General features: G+C 38.0%; 1 protein-coding gene across 7 annotated transcripts in view; it reads right to left on the bottom strand.

The window, feature by feature from the left end:
- CADPS2 (calcium dependent secretion activator 2) overlaps window positions 1-14,153 on the bottom strand; it is a gene marked incomplete at both ends in the record, with an annotated part of 304,052 nt that overhangs the window by 230,889 nt on the left and 59,010 nt on the right. For all 7 annotated transcript variants that reach the window (XM_079548166.1, XM_079548165.1, XM_079548162.1 and 4 more), the window contains one exon: window positions 11,545-11,658. In XM_079548166.1, the coding sequence (XP_079404292.1) occupies window positions 11,545-11,658 (114 nt within the window). The remainder of the gene's footprint in view (window positions 1-11,544; window positions 11,659-14,153) is intronic.

Raw genomic sequence — 14,153 nt, forward strand, 5'->3', positions numbered from 1 at the left:
TCCATACCTTTTCTGACAGTTTAACTGCATCAACTCAACAACTTCTATGATAATTGAGGCTAATAAGCAAATTAGGATAATCTCCAAAAACTAAGCATGCTGTATGCATTATTAATAGTTGCTTTATCTTTATTCTCCATACATGTTATGAAATTGATTAAAACTTTTTTTTTCTTAACACTAATGAGAATTTCTCCTTACTGCTTACACTGAACACAGCCCTCAGCCTAGGCAACCATCTCTTTCCAGACTCCTCTGCCACTGTCAATTACTGTCATTAGTACTTTTAAAAAGCATTAGATAGGGGCTCATAAACTTGGAATACAACAGGCTCATGTATTTTTTTTCCATGTGCCTCATTTTTTGACACATGAAGTTATTCCAGTCCCTTTTCACATTTACATACCTATCTTTCAGATGTCCAGGACCACGTACTCAGATTTGTAACTGTTTGAATTTGAACAAGTCTTGGAAACAGCCCTTGTCTTCTGTCTTCAGTTGAGGACAGAAGATATACCTTCTCCTCCAATAGAGGAGGTCATATCTGAAGAATTATTGGGAAACCTAGAGTTGTCAGTAGTCTTCATATTTTAAAAGTCAAGAGAGAGGACTAAATGAAATTGTGCATCTTCAGTTTGAGAGCCATAAAACAATCCTGAGCTTGAAAACACCCACAGTAATCAATCTGACTCTGTGATATATACAATTTACTCTTTTCAGAATTAATAACAGAACGAAAAGTAACTGCATTTCACAATGAGGAAGAGTTAAAATATCTTCCCTGAGCTGCCTGGAAATTTCTCTGTGGCTCCTATTCAAAGGAGTCTTATCTTTTTTCAGCAGGCTGTCTTAAAACAGCTGTGACAACACTTACATGCATTTTTCCTCTCTTGCTGCCATTTTTTGGGTAAAAAGTCTGACCCAGGCATCATCAGTCTGCCTGGTAACACTAACAGACAATTCAGTCTCTTCTTCCCAGACTCAGAGGAGCAGTTAGATGCCAGCCACACACTTGTTGGGTCAAGATGATCACACTAGCATAGCAGAAGGAGGGCAGCCTGCCTGCAGCTCTGAGACCCCTTTCATTGTGATATTACCAAGGAAAAAAAGGCCATGTGCTTGTTCCAACTTCATCCTCTAGATGTAAGCCCCTATCCTTGTTTAATGCCAGAAATGAGGCATCCTTCCAGGAGAGAGCAGGACTTCTCACAGAGACTCTGGAGTGACGTCTCAGCACTTCTTTCAGAGGTATCCGCGAGAAGGAAATTTATATCTGTTCATATCTGTGTCAACAGCCACTGCCATGAATCCTATGTGTTTTAAACTCAATCCTCCAGCAGCAATTAATGCTCTACTCACACAGAACTGATGACTTGTCTTCTGAATGAAGATAGACATCTTACTCATCTTTTCTTGGTAGCTTGGTATGGTCTTGGCTCTCCTTTCCTTTCAGTCTTAGTTTGAAAATTTAGCACTAGTGTCAGCTAAGACCAGTATGACAGCACTGTCAGGAGCTCTTCTGAAGTCAGAACGGTTTCTTAAGTTTCAAGTGAAAAGAAATTCCCAACAGTGGCATTATACCGAGGAGGAAGCTGAAGATAAAAGATGGAATTTGCAGCTACAGTGTGGATTTTGATATTCTTTCAGATGACATATGTAAAAAGTGAGCTTTCTGGTACCTCATCTAAGACATTATTTGTCAACAAAATAGGCTGGTATCAAATGAAAAGAAACATGTTTCAATGATGAAGCTCTGCATTTGAAAATTCTTCAGACAGAACAATTTGATAGAGCAGTCCTTGCATTTAAAAAAAAAAAAAATCATACCGTGAGATGAGCTACAGAGTAAATTGAGCATTACTAATATGAAGAAGATGTAAAGATGCTGGTGTAGTTATTGATGCACATCACACCCAGAGAGACAAAGGAGCGTATTTCTGATTAGGTACAAATAGTTTTCTGAAGCTTGTCTTTAATTTCAGTGTTACAGTCATGGAAATGAGAATTAAAACCTGGCAAGCAGGGAGCCAGTCTACTCTTTTTGACCTTTCTCTGGACTAAAATAAAAATGAAGTTAAGAAGTGACTCACACATGCTCAAAGAAGTAGGGGGGAAAGTCCTTCTTTACTCGTTCCTTCTTTATCACTTCATCAGCAGCAGAGATTGACTCTCTGAAGCAGTACTCACTAAGGTAGATCTCTTTCATGCTGAAAGATGAAAGCTTTAGCTTACTTCCCAGATGGGCTCAGTAGTCCAAGAGGAAAACAGAGCTAGAAACATCATGGTGAGCTGCAGTATCCTGGTGGATCTGTGGGTTCCCAGTACACCTCAAGACACACGTACACTGGTTTCCCTCTGATTCCCCTGCCAGGACCAAGGCACACAGGACTCATCAACTCATGCATGCTGAGAAAATGATGGAACTAAATGGAAAGCAACACTTCTTTCTGCTCCCTTGTTTAATTTTCTCAGTTGGATTTGTTGCGTGTCTGAAGCACAGTCAGAAGACGAGTTGGAACACGGCAACAAGGATCATTTACAATTAATCAATGATTCCTGCTGCAACTCTCAGATCAAAACCTGTGTTTCAGAAAGAACTTTCTTTTCCAGCTGCACAAGTTATGTCAGTTACTGGGCCCCAAGGACCACCCTGTTTGGTCTTTACACAGCTGAAAAGGAAAGGCGTTAGGACAAGATGCCACTACGCAGAAGCCAAAAACAGTTGCTATTTTAGGATCGTAATTCCCTCCCAACATAAGCAGAGAAGGAATGGATAGATTGCAACTAAGAACCGCTCCATTACAGTAAGTACAAAGAAACGAATGGATTCTGGATCTTGCTGAAAGCTAAACCTGGAAAACTATTCAATCGCGTTATGTTGTTAGCAGTGATGGAAAGAGGGCCAAGCAGAGGAGGCCCCATGAGTCCCTGATGATTGAAACTGACTTGAACATGTGAGGAAACTGTCATGTGGGCCTCCCCTGCCCATGCATTTTTCTGCCAATCACTTGCTTTGATGTAACTTGTGAGGAATTAAATGTATTAATTATTAAGACATGTTAACCAATATAACAAACATATTAATCAGTTAAACTAATGGTGCAACCAGAACTACACCAGGATTTGGGCCTGTGTCTGGAAGCATCATGTGGAAACAGGAAAAGAGAAAGGTCCAATCAGGGATCATAATAAATGCCTGATGTCAAACTATGTACTACAGACCAAGAAAATGTAATTTGCTCTACATTTTTATTCTGCTAAGTAGGCACACAATAGTCTTAATACAAAGGAAAAACAGCAAGCTAAGCAATGAGCTAAAGTTAATAAGAAAAAATAAACTAAGAAATCAGGGGAAATGTTTTGGGCCAAGTGGAAAGGAAACAAGTTTCCTTAAAGAGGCAGTTACTGTTCACTAGGCTGCGCTCTGTGCAGGTAATTACTAACTGGAACAGACCTGGTAATCTATTTCTTCCCACATGCTCCATTTAAGATAATGTTGTTTCTTGTTGAGTGAGAATCTTAGGTGGTTAACAACTTTATGGCTGGATTGAACTTCGAAGAAACATCTTTCTTGCTCTGAGGGGAGTAAAAGCTTTATGAGGCATTATAAAATAGAAAAAGCTATCTCTATGGCACTACAAAGCTTACTTCTGTAAATAAAAAGCTTAAGAATCTCATTTTCTGCTTTGACCTCTCAGCAATACTCTGTGGTGGGAAATGTAGACCAATCAAAATCTGAAAATAATCACTAAGTAAATATTTGCATCACTGTTCATTTCTTGCCTTCACAATTTTTGAGATGTAAGAATTTGCTGCTTTCCTTTGTAATTAGTAACAGAATAGAAATTAAACGCAGTTGAGGGAGATCAGTGTGATCACTTCTCATTTACTGCCTTCTAAATTTTAGCCATTCATTTGCTGACCTTTTTCATCCCTCTCTGCCCTGTTTCCTCCAGATTGGTTTACTCAGAGATTCTTAATTTGCCAATAAGCAGAAAATGCCACTTTTCCAAGATACTACTTTGAAGTTTAAGAGATTTTGACAAGTCACACATCTATAAAGGTAAAGCTTTCTGTCACAAAGTAAAATGGTAACAGAGAGCTCTATCGAAACACCCAAATGACGTTTTTTTTTCCCCCCACCACCTAGAAATGTAAGAATAAATGAAATAATACTCAAAGTAAATCTGAGTCCTAAAAATTCTACACATTGATACAGGAAAACAGGAGGTTTTCTCCTTTATTATTTCTTCACACATGGGTTGTTTGTTTTGCCTTTTTTAAGGTGAAGAAATATTTCAGCTACTAGTTGCTTATCCAGTAGAATGGTTAATTAGAAAAATATTATTATGGCAGCTTTCTATAGTGAAACTCTCATCAAAACTGGAAACCTAAAGAAATGATGTGAGAAAATTCCAGTGCCTACAGAGTTGGGGAAAAGGAAAAGAGACACTGGTTGGACAGACTTTGGCTGATAAGAGTCTGTAGGTATCCTATCAGAATTTTCACTTACATTCTATTCAGAGTCTTGCAGTGTACTACTGATATTAAACTGCATGCTTCCTCTGGTCATGGAGAAAGCCAGCAAGTCACAGAGCACATCAAATATCTGACTGCTGAAAAAGTATCTGGTTGCTCTCTGTTATTCTTGAGAGACCCTAAAATGTGCTCCAATGGGAGCACAAAACAGAGATGACAAAATGAAGGCACAAAGGAAAGTTCACTGGTATTAACGTAACTTCATAATGAAATACTTTGCAGAAGTCTTTTCCCTTCTGCAGGGCCTGGAGGGCCCATGCTTAGACCTGGTCTAATTTTTAAATACCACTGAAAAGAGAGAGGGGAAGATAACTTAAAAAGATTAAGAGTTGTCATCATTTGCATATCTAATGAAAGAAATAGAAATCCTTCAATATAATGATTTATATATTGAAAAAAAAAGAATATTTGAGCATCACTTTAAGATTTCTGAAGCACTGATGTTACATTGTCACCTGTCCTACGAGGTATCAGCCTACCAGAAAAACTGCTTGTGTTCAGTTCACAAAGCATCAACAACAAAAATGTGTACAATCTGTCTCAGTGCATCTTCCTGCCAACTGCAAAACTGAAGCCTAGGTAAGTTTTTGTTTCCTTTGAGACACAGAAAAACAGCGATAGGATTAAGAGAAAAAATAATTAAGCAATGATGAACAAATTCACTGTTGTGTAACAGTTTGAGCCATTCTTGGTGTTCTAACTGTTTTGTTCAGATTATTAGGTAAATCGTGTGTGTCTGTTAAACAAGTAAATAATGTCAGGAGCTGCTCCCTATAGTAGAGATGTACCTCACCCAACACTAATTACTTCTGCAGTGTTGAGTACACAAGATATTCCATATTGCCCTTTAACAACAGCAGTCAAAAAAGCGAAAAATAAGAGTAGTTACTGGGATATTTTAATTCACATTCAATGAGCCGTTTCTTCCTCTATTCCTATCTGCACACACCGCTTGCAGAGCTAAGACGGGTGCAATTAAAACACTGCTCTCCCTCCTTCAACGACCTCATTTAGAAGTTTGAGAGAAAGATCTGCTGTAATTACATTTGTAATGCTGATATGAAAACTGCATGACACCCTCAGTCAAATTATCAATGATTATCCACAAATACCAGTGTCTAAAGAGATTGAAACAGACAGCCTCAACAGTTGACAATTATATTCTGTGTAGATGTTCCTCTGAAGCCATGGGGGTGGAAATGAAAACGGGGTACTTATTCTTTAGGAAGACAAAGAAAACAGTTAGATGTAGTTGTTTGTAAAGCAAGAAATGAGAGGATTCCATCGCTGACACACTTTGTACACAGGAACAACATAACAGCAGGCCCTGAGGGGAGGCCACGCACCATGGAGCTGCAATCCAGCTAACTCTCCTCAGCCCAGAGTGGGTTAGATTACGTAAAGCAAGTTTGAATTCATCGTGCCTTATCTCCTCTTCACTTCTCCGAGGAACATAATTAGGCTGCAACCTCCATTACATGCCAAATTGAGGCTACTGATCCAAAACGTTGGAGGCACTGGAGTTTCTTCAATGAAGTGCGTGACCTTCATTAAGATAAATCTTCTGTGTGTCTCTCTCGGAGGTGGCCTAAAAACATTTTACTAAAGCTCTTCAAAGAAATGCCCTATGACAGACCTCAAAATAACAGCCCCACACCAATGTTATGCTGAAGTTTGTCAAAGTCTTAAGACAAGTGAAAAGAAACAAATCTACAAATGCTGGTAAGTTCAACTGTACACATTTGTTGCTGAAAGGCTCCCTCACAAAGCCAAACACCAGATCATCTTAGAGTTAATGCAAGGAAACATACTGCGGAGCCCACTTCTGCAAAGGGACTGTTACAGCCATGGCTTCAAACTGTTCTAATGCTCAGGTTTTTGAAAAGGATCTAAAGAAAGCAAAAAGCCCATATCCCTCAATATAGTTATGTATGCTAATTATGGCTTTCACGAAAAACAAAATGAAAGCATAAATCAGCTGAAATCCATTAGGCTTCTATAATTTTATCTTAATGTATTTAAATACATGTTTGATCTACTGATTCCATTATTTTGCCTTGCTAATATCAAAACAGAACATTATAACATTTAATTACTATCTGTTTTGTGTGTACCATGTTTTGATGCTGTTTAGTTCTTTTAGGGTCATCTTCATCATCATGCCTTTTGCTGCCTTGAATAAAAACCATGTACCTAAAATAGATGACATTAAAATCAAGCCATAAAGGCAGCCAAAACATCACTTAGTCCAGGAAGCTACTGCCTTGCTGCATTTTCACCACTGAGATACTTTTGTCCCTCCCTTCTTTGACATAACTACAAAAATCTTTACATTTTATTCCATGATTATTGACAGAAATGGCATCACTCCTTCACTCCTGTCTTTACAGAAATACTCATTTTTATTCCAGACTAACTCAACATCCAAATGTTGTAATAATAAAAAGAATTTTAAAAAGGTCCAAAGCAAAATTCATCCTTTTCTAAGGGTAAGTGCAAAGAATGATGCTTTTGTGATGCTACCACATGCTTCCATTATTGGCCAAACAACCATTCTGCATTAAGGGAAGAAAGATATTTTCACGATTCCTCTAAAAGTCTGCATAGTTTTGATCAAAATAAGGAATCAGTGATGCTAGGTAGGTGTATCTGCACTGGCAGACATCGGCAATAATATTATACATAATTTTCTTTCACTCCCTGTCTCTACAGATCTTACAAACTCCTTAACAGCCCAGCTGCTCACACTCAAGGTTGAAGTTAGCCCATCTTGACTTTGTCTGGTTACCACGTCAGTGACTGCTGTTTACCACATGGAGAGTCCTTTCTGAAGGGCAAGAAGGTGCTTTTTGCCTCCAGCAGCCCTGCTGATCTCTTGCAGACCTCAAAGGCCTCTGCTGGCCCTTCAGTATTTTGAACCAGAGGATAAAGGTTTTCAAAGGATGCTTGCTCTACCTGCTGCAGAAGCTGAAAGGTGTCATCCAGTCCCTCTTCTATGGAGTGAATGAAACAGTCTCTCTTCTCACTTAGAAAGTTGTAGACTTGGAACCTCTGTTCTTGGTGATCTTGGTTGCTTTTCTACTTTTATGCCACTTTTTTTTTTTTTTTTTTTTAAATCCATCCCAAGCCCCCTCCAGGAAATGCAGACCCAGTAGCTGAGATCACACACTGACCTCCTGTCTTTCTAATTTTTGTTTTCTAAATTTAAATTATGAAAAACTCTCAGTGCCAACTGAGACAGATCCTGCTTTTAACATTCAAATTTAACCAGCATGCAGTAATTACGAGTTAGAACCACATACTTAAAATGAAGAAGCAAGAAAAAACAGGAAAAACACCAGTAAATACAACTTTATGCAGCTGCAAAATGCTTTAAGCAGAGAGTTGATAACCTCAGAGTGTGCGATCATTATAATATTGAACAAGCTGTCATTATTTCAAATGCTCATCACAGTGCTCTGCCCTACACTGTTCATACCTAAGACTGCATATGCTCAAGATTGAAGAATCAACACCATAAGTTTAATAGGTATGTATTCATTTTAGGCTATGTCTTAGGTGGTGAACAAACCTTAGCGCTCTGCTCAAAAGCATTTTCCAGTCTCCACAAAAGAACATACAAGAATATGAAAGAATATATGTATATATGTATATATACGTACACATGTATATGTATATATATATATATGTAGAACAAACAGGATTGAAATATGCAAATAAACATTTTATTTCATAAATTCCTCTGTCAATTTTACACTTAGCAGTGTGTCCAATATAATTACTTATAATAAATAATCATATGATTGAATTTTTCTCTTCATCCAGAAAGCATCACCAACATCCGATGTTCTGCAGATTAGAATCTGGCTTAATGTCTGCAACGGAATTTTACACACACAAACACACACACACACAGTCATCACCAACTGTTTAATTCTGAATGATTACAGAAATGCAATTGTAAACATTTATTTATCTTTTCATAAAAAAAAACCAACAAACAAAAACAGAGGGGAAGAGGAAATATCTAAATGATATATACAAGGAAATATATATGTATATACAAGGAAAGTACACTGAATTTCAGAGACCTCAGAAAATGTGGTGTAGGGCTAGGGGACAGTAATTGCACAGAACAGGAAAAAAGCATTTTCAGAGGATCAAAGAAAAACTGACACAACTTTTTCTTTCAATTGTTTTCCCATCTGAATTCTACAATAAATGGAAAATAATCCCAAGATACTAACAGAAAGTCTTAAAACCCATATAAACATTAGCAAAGACACAACACTGACCAGTGTCAACCTCCCCAGGTATTTCTTACACAGGAGTATGACACTTCCAACACAATCCTGACTCTCTTACGACACAGAGGAATTGGTATTAATAATAAACAAACTCTATCAGCAACTATTGCTAGAAATAAATCAAAGACTGAGCTACAATAAGTTTCTAAATCCTAGAGACTTTCTTCTAGATTCTAAAAGATGAAAAATTCTGAACAAAATCTGCAATTGAAAACAGTTATAATGATTTCAAACAGTTGAAACTAATAACACAGGACTTATGTCATAAACCCAAATCAAACCTTCTCTTTCATATTTAAAGATAAAAAATTGGGTGCGGAAAACTACCTGCAGTAATGAGACTAGCCTGGCTAGTAATAAGTTTCAAACCATGACTATTGTGTAAGATTAAAGAGAAATTAATCACTTTCAGAGTAAAATAATTACTGTGCAGACCACGTATTTGTTTCCTCTCATGTAAGATAAAATTAAACTATAACTCAGCAGCTAAAGTATAAGGAAATTAATGTTAAAGCTGATAAGTAGTATGTCCCCATTCAAATTACTAAAAATGTGTGCCCAAACAGGAGATGTACTGGACCACATGTGGAAGACGTACCGATGAGGAAGCATTAGAGTGTAGCATCAGGTAAGCTCACAAAGAAGTGGTAGAGCTTAATATTTTCAATGACAGGATAGTGAAGCAAATGAAAAGGGCACAAGAAACAAATAAATGATAATACGTGGTCAGATGCACAAGAGTTGATTAAAGAACACTGAAAAACAGCAGTAGATTGAATTACATCTCCTGGTCAGTTGATTCTGCCTTCACAGTGTTCATTAAATCCAATGTAAGTATTCACTCCTAACTTGAAAATGAACTAAAAATTACTTGCAAATGCCATCTCAATTTGCAGAACTGGAAATTGTTTCCAGTATCTGGAAAAAAAAAGGAAGTGGAGTGCACTTAGTTATGGCTGGCAGATCATTTACGGTGCACTAATAGTGGATCAAGATCCCATCAGCCCAGAGACTGTCCTACTGTCATTGCAGCCTTGATAGTAATGCCAAGATCCTTGGAAGCCTCTGTTTAAAACCAGATATCTAGAACATTTGCACATAGAATAAAAACTGGTGAACAGCTAAAATAACTTTAAAAATTTGTCTTCCAATTTATAGAGGGACCTTGGATTATTAAGTGAAGCTTTTAACTAAAAAGATATAATTTCATTAATAATTTCATTAACAGATGCAAATGAATTTAACTGTACAATTACTGTTTAAGAATCTAAAATCTTTATTCACTGTCACATCCTTTTCAAAACAAAGGTTAATTTCTCTAACACATCAAGCTTCTCACACAGCTTCTTTAAAGAAAGAAAATAAATATTACATCCTTTTCAATTCTGCTGCATGTTTAGTATCTTGAAATATCCCACTCCTCTACAGCCTGTTGCTGGGCAGCAAATTAGCTCAGTGTTGCTCTGCAGCATCTTCCAAACTGTTCTTCCTCCCAGTCTTAACTTCTGCATCAGTTATAGAGAAAAAAGGATTATCTTCTAAAGATTCCTACACTGTTCTTGCACCCCTATGTACAACCTCATGAACGTGCATATTTTTGTCCTTCACCCACCAACTTGTAACCCAGTCATTCCCATCCTTTCACAAGCGCACTTCTGATATTTCACTTACTCTAACTGCCACAGTACTGATCAGTCTGTGACTTGGAGAAACCCATGCTGAATTCTCACATTTCTGCGTGACAGAGAGCCCTTTTGACCCTTTTTACCTCTTCTTTTTCTGTGCAACATAATTTCATAGAGGTGAAGGCAAGCTACAACACCAGTTATAATTTTTTTTTCTCTGAAGAAAATTTTCACTCAATAGCAAAGAATAGCTGACAAAGAACGAGGATGAACAATATATGAAAAAGCTAAGAAATTTGAAGAAGGTGTGGTAGAGTGAAATAGGGAAAAAGACTCTTAGACAAACACAATTTTAACACACAGCCCTTGTGATTTGTTGAACAAGTTTAAGCTGCATTAGAAATGAATTCACTGTACCCTTTGCTAACAGCAGGTTAGAGAATTTATATTCTCTAACCACATGCTGCTGAATTTGCAAAAAGAACAGAGAAGTGTCCTCTTGGTCTGGAAAAGGATCTATGCCTTGTGCAATTAAAAGCACATTTGAAGATCTACACTGATGGAGGCAGCCACAGAACGTCCCCAGGAAGCTACAGCAGAAGGTGAGAGGTGGCCCAGTCATGTGGAAAGCTTTGCTGCTTTGGGAAGAGTACAGCAGCTCCTCTCCAAAAATCCTGCACAGTAACTAGAAATCAGAGGACACATTTCTCAAGATGGTAACTTACAACTGAATCTCTGATTAAAAGAGGTAACTTAGACATACGGAGATAAAAGTAGCAGTGCTGAATTGTGTCAAATGCTGCCAGAAAGATTTTTAGCACCAGGAGTTTCTCATTTTGTCTTTTTCTTTTCCGCCTTCTTCAAAACAAGTGGATATTTTCCATTTCAGTTTATCTCCTGTCCAACACAGTGGATTTCCACTTACTAAATGACAAAGCTGGAGTAGGAGGCTGCTTCTAGAATGAGTGCAAGCTCACAGCTTTCAAAACCTAAAATTCCTTCTCTTAAATCTCCATTAAAAGAAATCCTATGAACTTCTTAAAGAGCAGAGTAAAATAAAGCATACAACTTACCTCATAGTAACTTCGCACAGCATTACAGAATGCTTCATCTGCTACGATTTGTGTCTCCCCATTCAGAAAGGCCTGGAAACGTTCTTTCAGTGTCTGTAGCTGCTGCTTATTGAGCTATGGAAGAAAGAGAGGAGAAGAATGATTACAAATTGAGTTCAGTCTCAAAATAAGACACGCAGCATTATAGTAGCTTCCATTTGTTGTCCAAGCACTACCATCTTCACATTTAACAAGTATGCTCACTGAAGAAAATTGAATAAAGATGCTGAATCTGCAGTGCATGGACTTTAGGCCATTGATGCTACACCACCATGAAGAAGGTCAGACAAACAACCTGACAACAGCAGCCATGAGTCTCCCAGACAGACACTGAATTTCTTTCAGTGGATTTCACATCAAAGCTGAGTGCATTTGAAAGCAGATTCTTAATGGAGAACATTACAAGCCTAAGCCTTGCAAACAACCTGTTTTATTAGAGTTTAGTGTTATGGGAAAAATCAAAATCTCAAAGTTCTTCTGGGAGCCAGACAAGCTTCTTACAAGGCTATTTCAACTCCTGAAGTATTCAGTATGATATTTCTCTCCTCATCAAATTTGTGTGAAGTGAAAACGTCACACCAAAGTGGACTCCTACTAACATATACTAATAAAACCGGGCAACAATTAAAGCCAGTTGTTTTGCTTTCTCAGAATTTAAACATTAATGTAAAGCCTTTGTTTCCTAATTTCTGAACTTCAACATTACAAAAACTCAAGCACAACTGGGAGAAAAGCTTATTCATCTTTCCTGTTTTTTGCCTGGTTAAAATAAGCGTATAGCCAGATTTCTTTTTTCCGAGAGCAGAAAGTTCTATCTGTAATGGCTAACCTGCAACAAATAGCATTACCTCAACTGCATCAGTGATTCTTACATTGGAACTTTTTGGCACCTGCACGACGTATGGTGATTTCATGCTTTCAGATATCTAGTCTAGCCACTTTGAAGCCATTTAAGCTAAAGTATTGTTAAGGGATTAAAAAAATTACTGCTATCTTCCTAATGCTCCTACCTTGAACAACCTTTACATCCTTCATATCAAAGGAGGATTTTCATCTTACATCACGCTCTCCAGCTCATGTGCTTCTATTTGAAAACTGTCTCCAAATCAAATGCAAAAGCTTTCTTATTTTCACAGAAGACGATCGTCTAGATATCATGTAAATGATATGAGGAATCCTTTGAAAAATGGTGAAACGTAGGCAGTAGCAAAGCAAAGCCAGAAATGATGCCTTTGAAAAAAGAATCTGAACATTTAAAAATAGATAGTTCTGTTCACCATCTTAGTGTAATGATTAGCAGCGCAGAACAAGCCCCAGGAAACCTCCACACAAGAAAAGGCCTCCACTTGAGATAAGCAAACGTCAGCAGAAGCTGCTGTGGCTTGGAAGAGTTCCTCTCGAGAGCAGCAGGCCAGCACTGACAGCCTGCCAGCATGCACCACTGCTACCAAAATCAATGTCAGAGAAGCATAGGTTTTGTGTCCACATGTAAACAACAAATGCACCTACGCACCCATCTGAGACCTCCATTCCTTGTGCAGAACCTGCACCACAAATTAACAGCTGCAGTGGAAATCAAACGTTATTGCCAGATACGCAGATCCCTTTTATTCAACTCCCCTATTCTTCTCTCACCTGCTAAAGACTAGACAAGCTGAGCTACCAGCGCACACAAATCATTAAGGACATTTGGAGCTCTGTGCTCAAAGGTAAACACACGCTTGCTGTCACAGGGGAGCTGAGAAGAGCCGACGTTCGTGCAGACGGTGCGCCCTGCAGAGCGCGCAGCTCCTCCGTCCCGCGGAACATCCACCGCTCCGCAGCGAGAGCACGCGGGCTTCCTGCCAAAGCAATTATGGAAATGTGTTTTCCTGCTCGCAGACTTCATTCTTTAGGTGATTTGCTTGTCTATTACCCGCATATCAAACAAAAACATTATGAATAAGGCAACGAAATATAAATTTAATTCTGGCTTTCTCATTTCTAACCATCATAGTTCAGCAAACTGGAATGCCTTTAAAATATTTATATATGGCTTTCATATTCATTACTTCAGGTAGTAATTCTATGATTTGAGTGGCATTTGAGAGTCATTTTATGTTTCTTAAATTACTGATATCTTAGTGTGAAATCTGAACAGTAAGGAACAAAGCTCTTCTGCAAAACTAAAAGTAATATTAATTCCAGTGGAAAAAATATGAAAAACTGTATGTTAGTAAGAAGCAGCGCATTTTACTGTGGGGGAAGATGTAACCGTGAGTCAGCAAAGAGTTTATCAGACTCCTTGATAGACCCTATCAGTGTGAAACCTTGGGAGTCTGGAGTGTAAGACAGAGAGCAAATGGTATCTGTTTGCTCTAAGAGTAAACAGGAGGTTCTTTTTGTATGCACTGTTAATCTTAGCACACTTAAGAAACCTTTCATCCTTTATCACTGTGTTTTGGGAGAAGCTAGACCAATCAACTGATTAGAGGGACAGGAATTCCTGGCTTGTAGGTGAATGGTATATAAGATGTATGTTGAACACAGTAAGGAGAACGATTCTGAGAACTACACTGATGCTACAAGAA

Source organism: Tetrao urogallus (assembly GCF_951394365.1).
Source record: "Tetrao urogallus genome assembly, chromosome: 1".
NCBI classification, from domain to species: Eukaryota; Metazoa; Chordata; class Aves; order Galliformes; family Phasianidae; genus Tetrao; species Tetrao urogallus.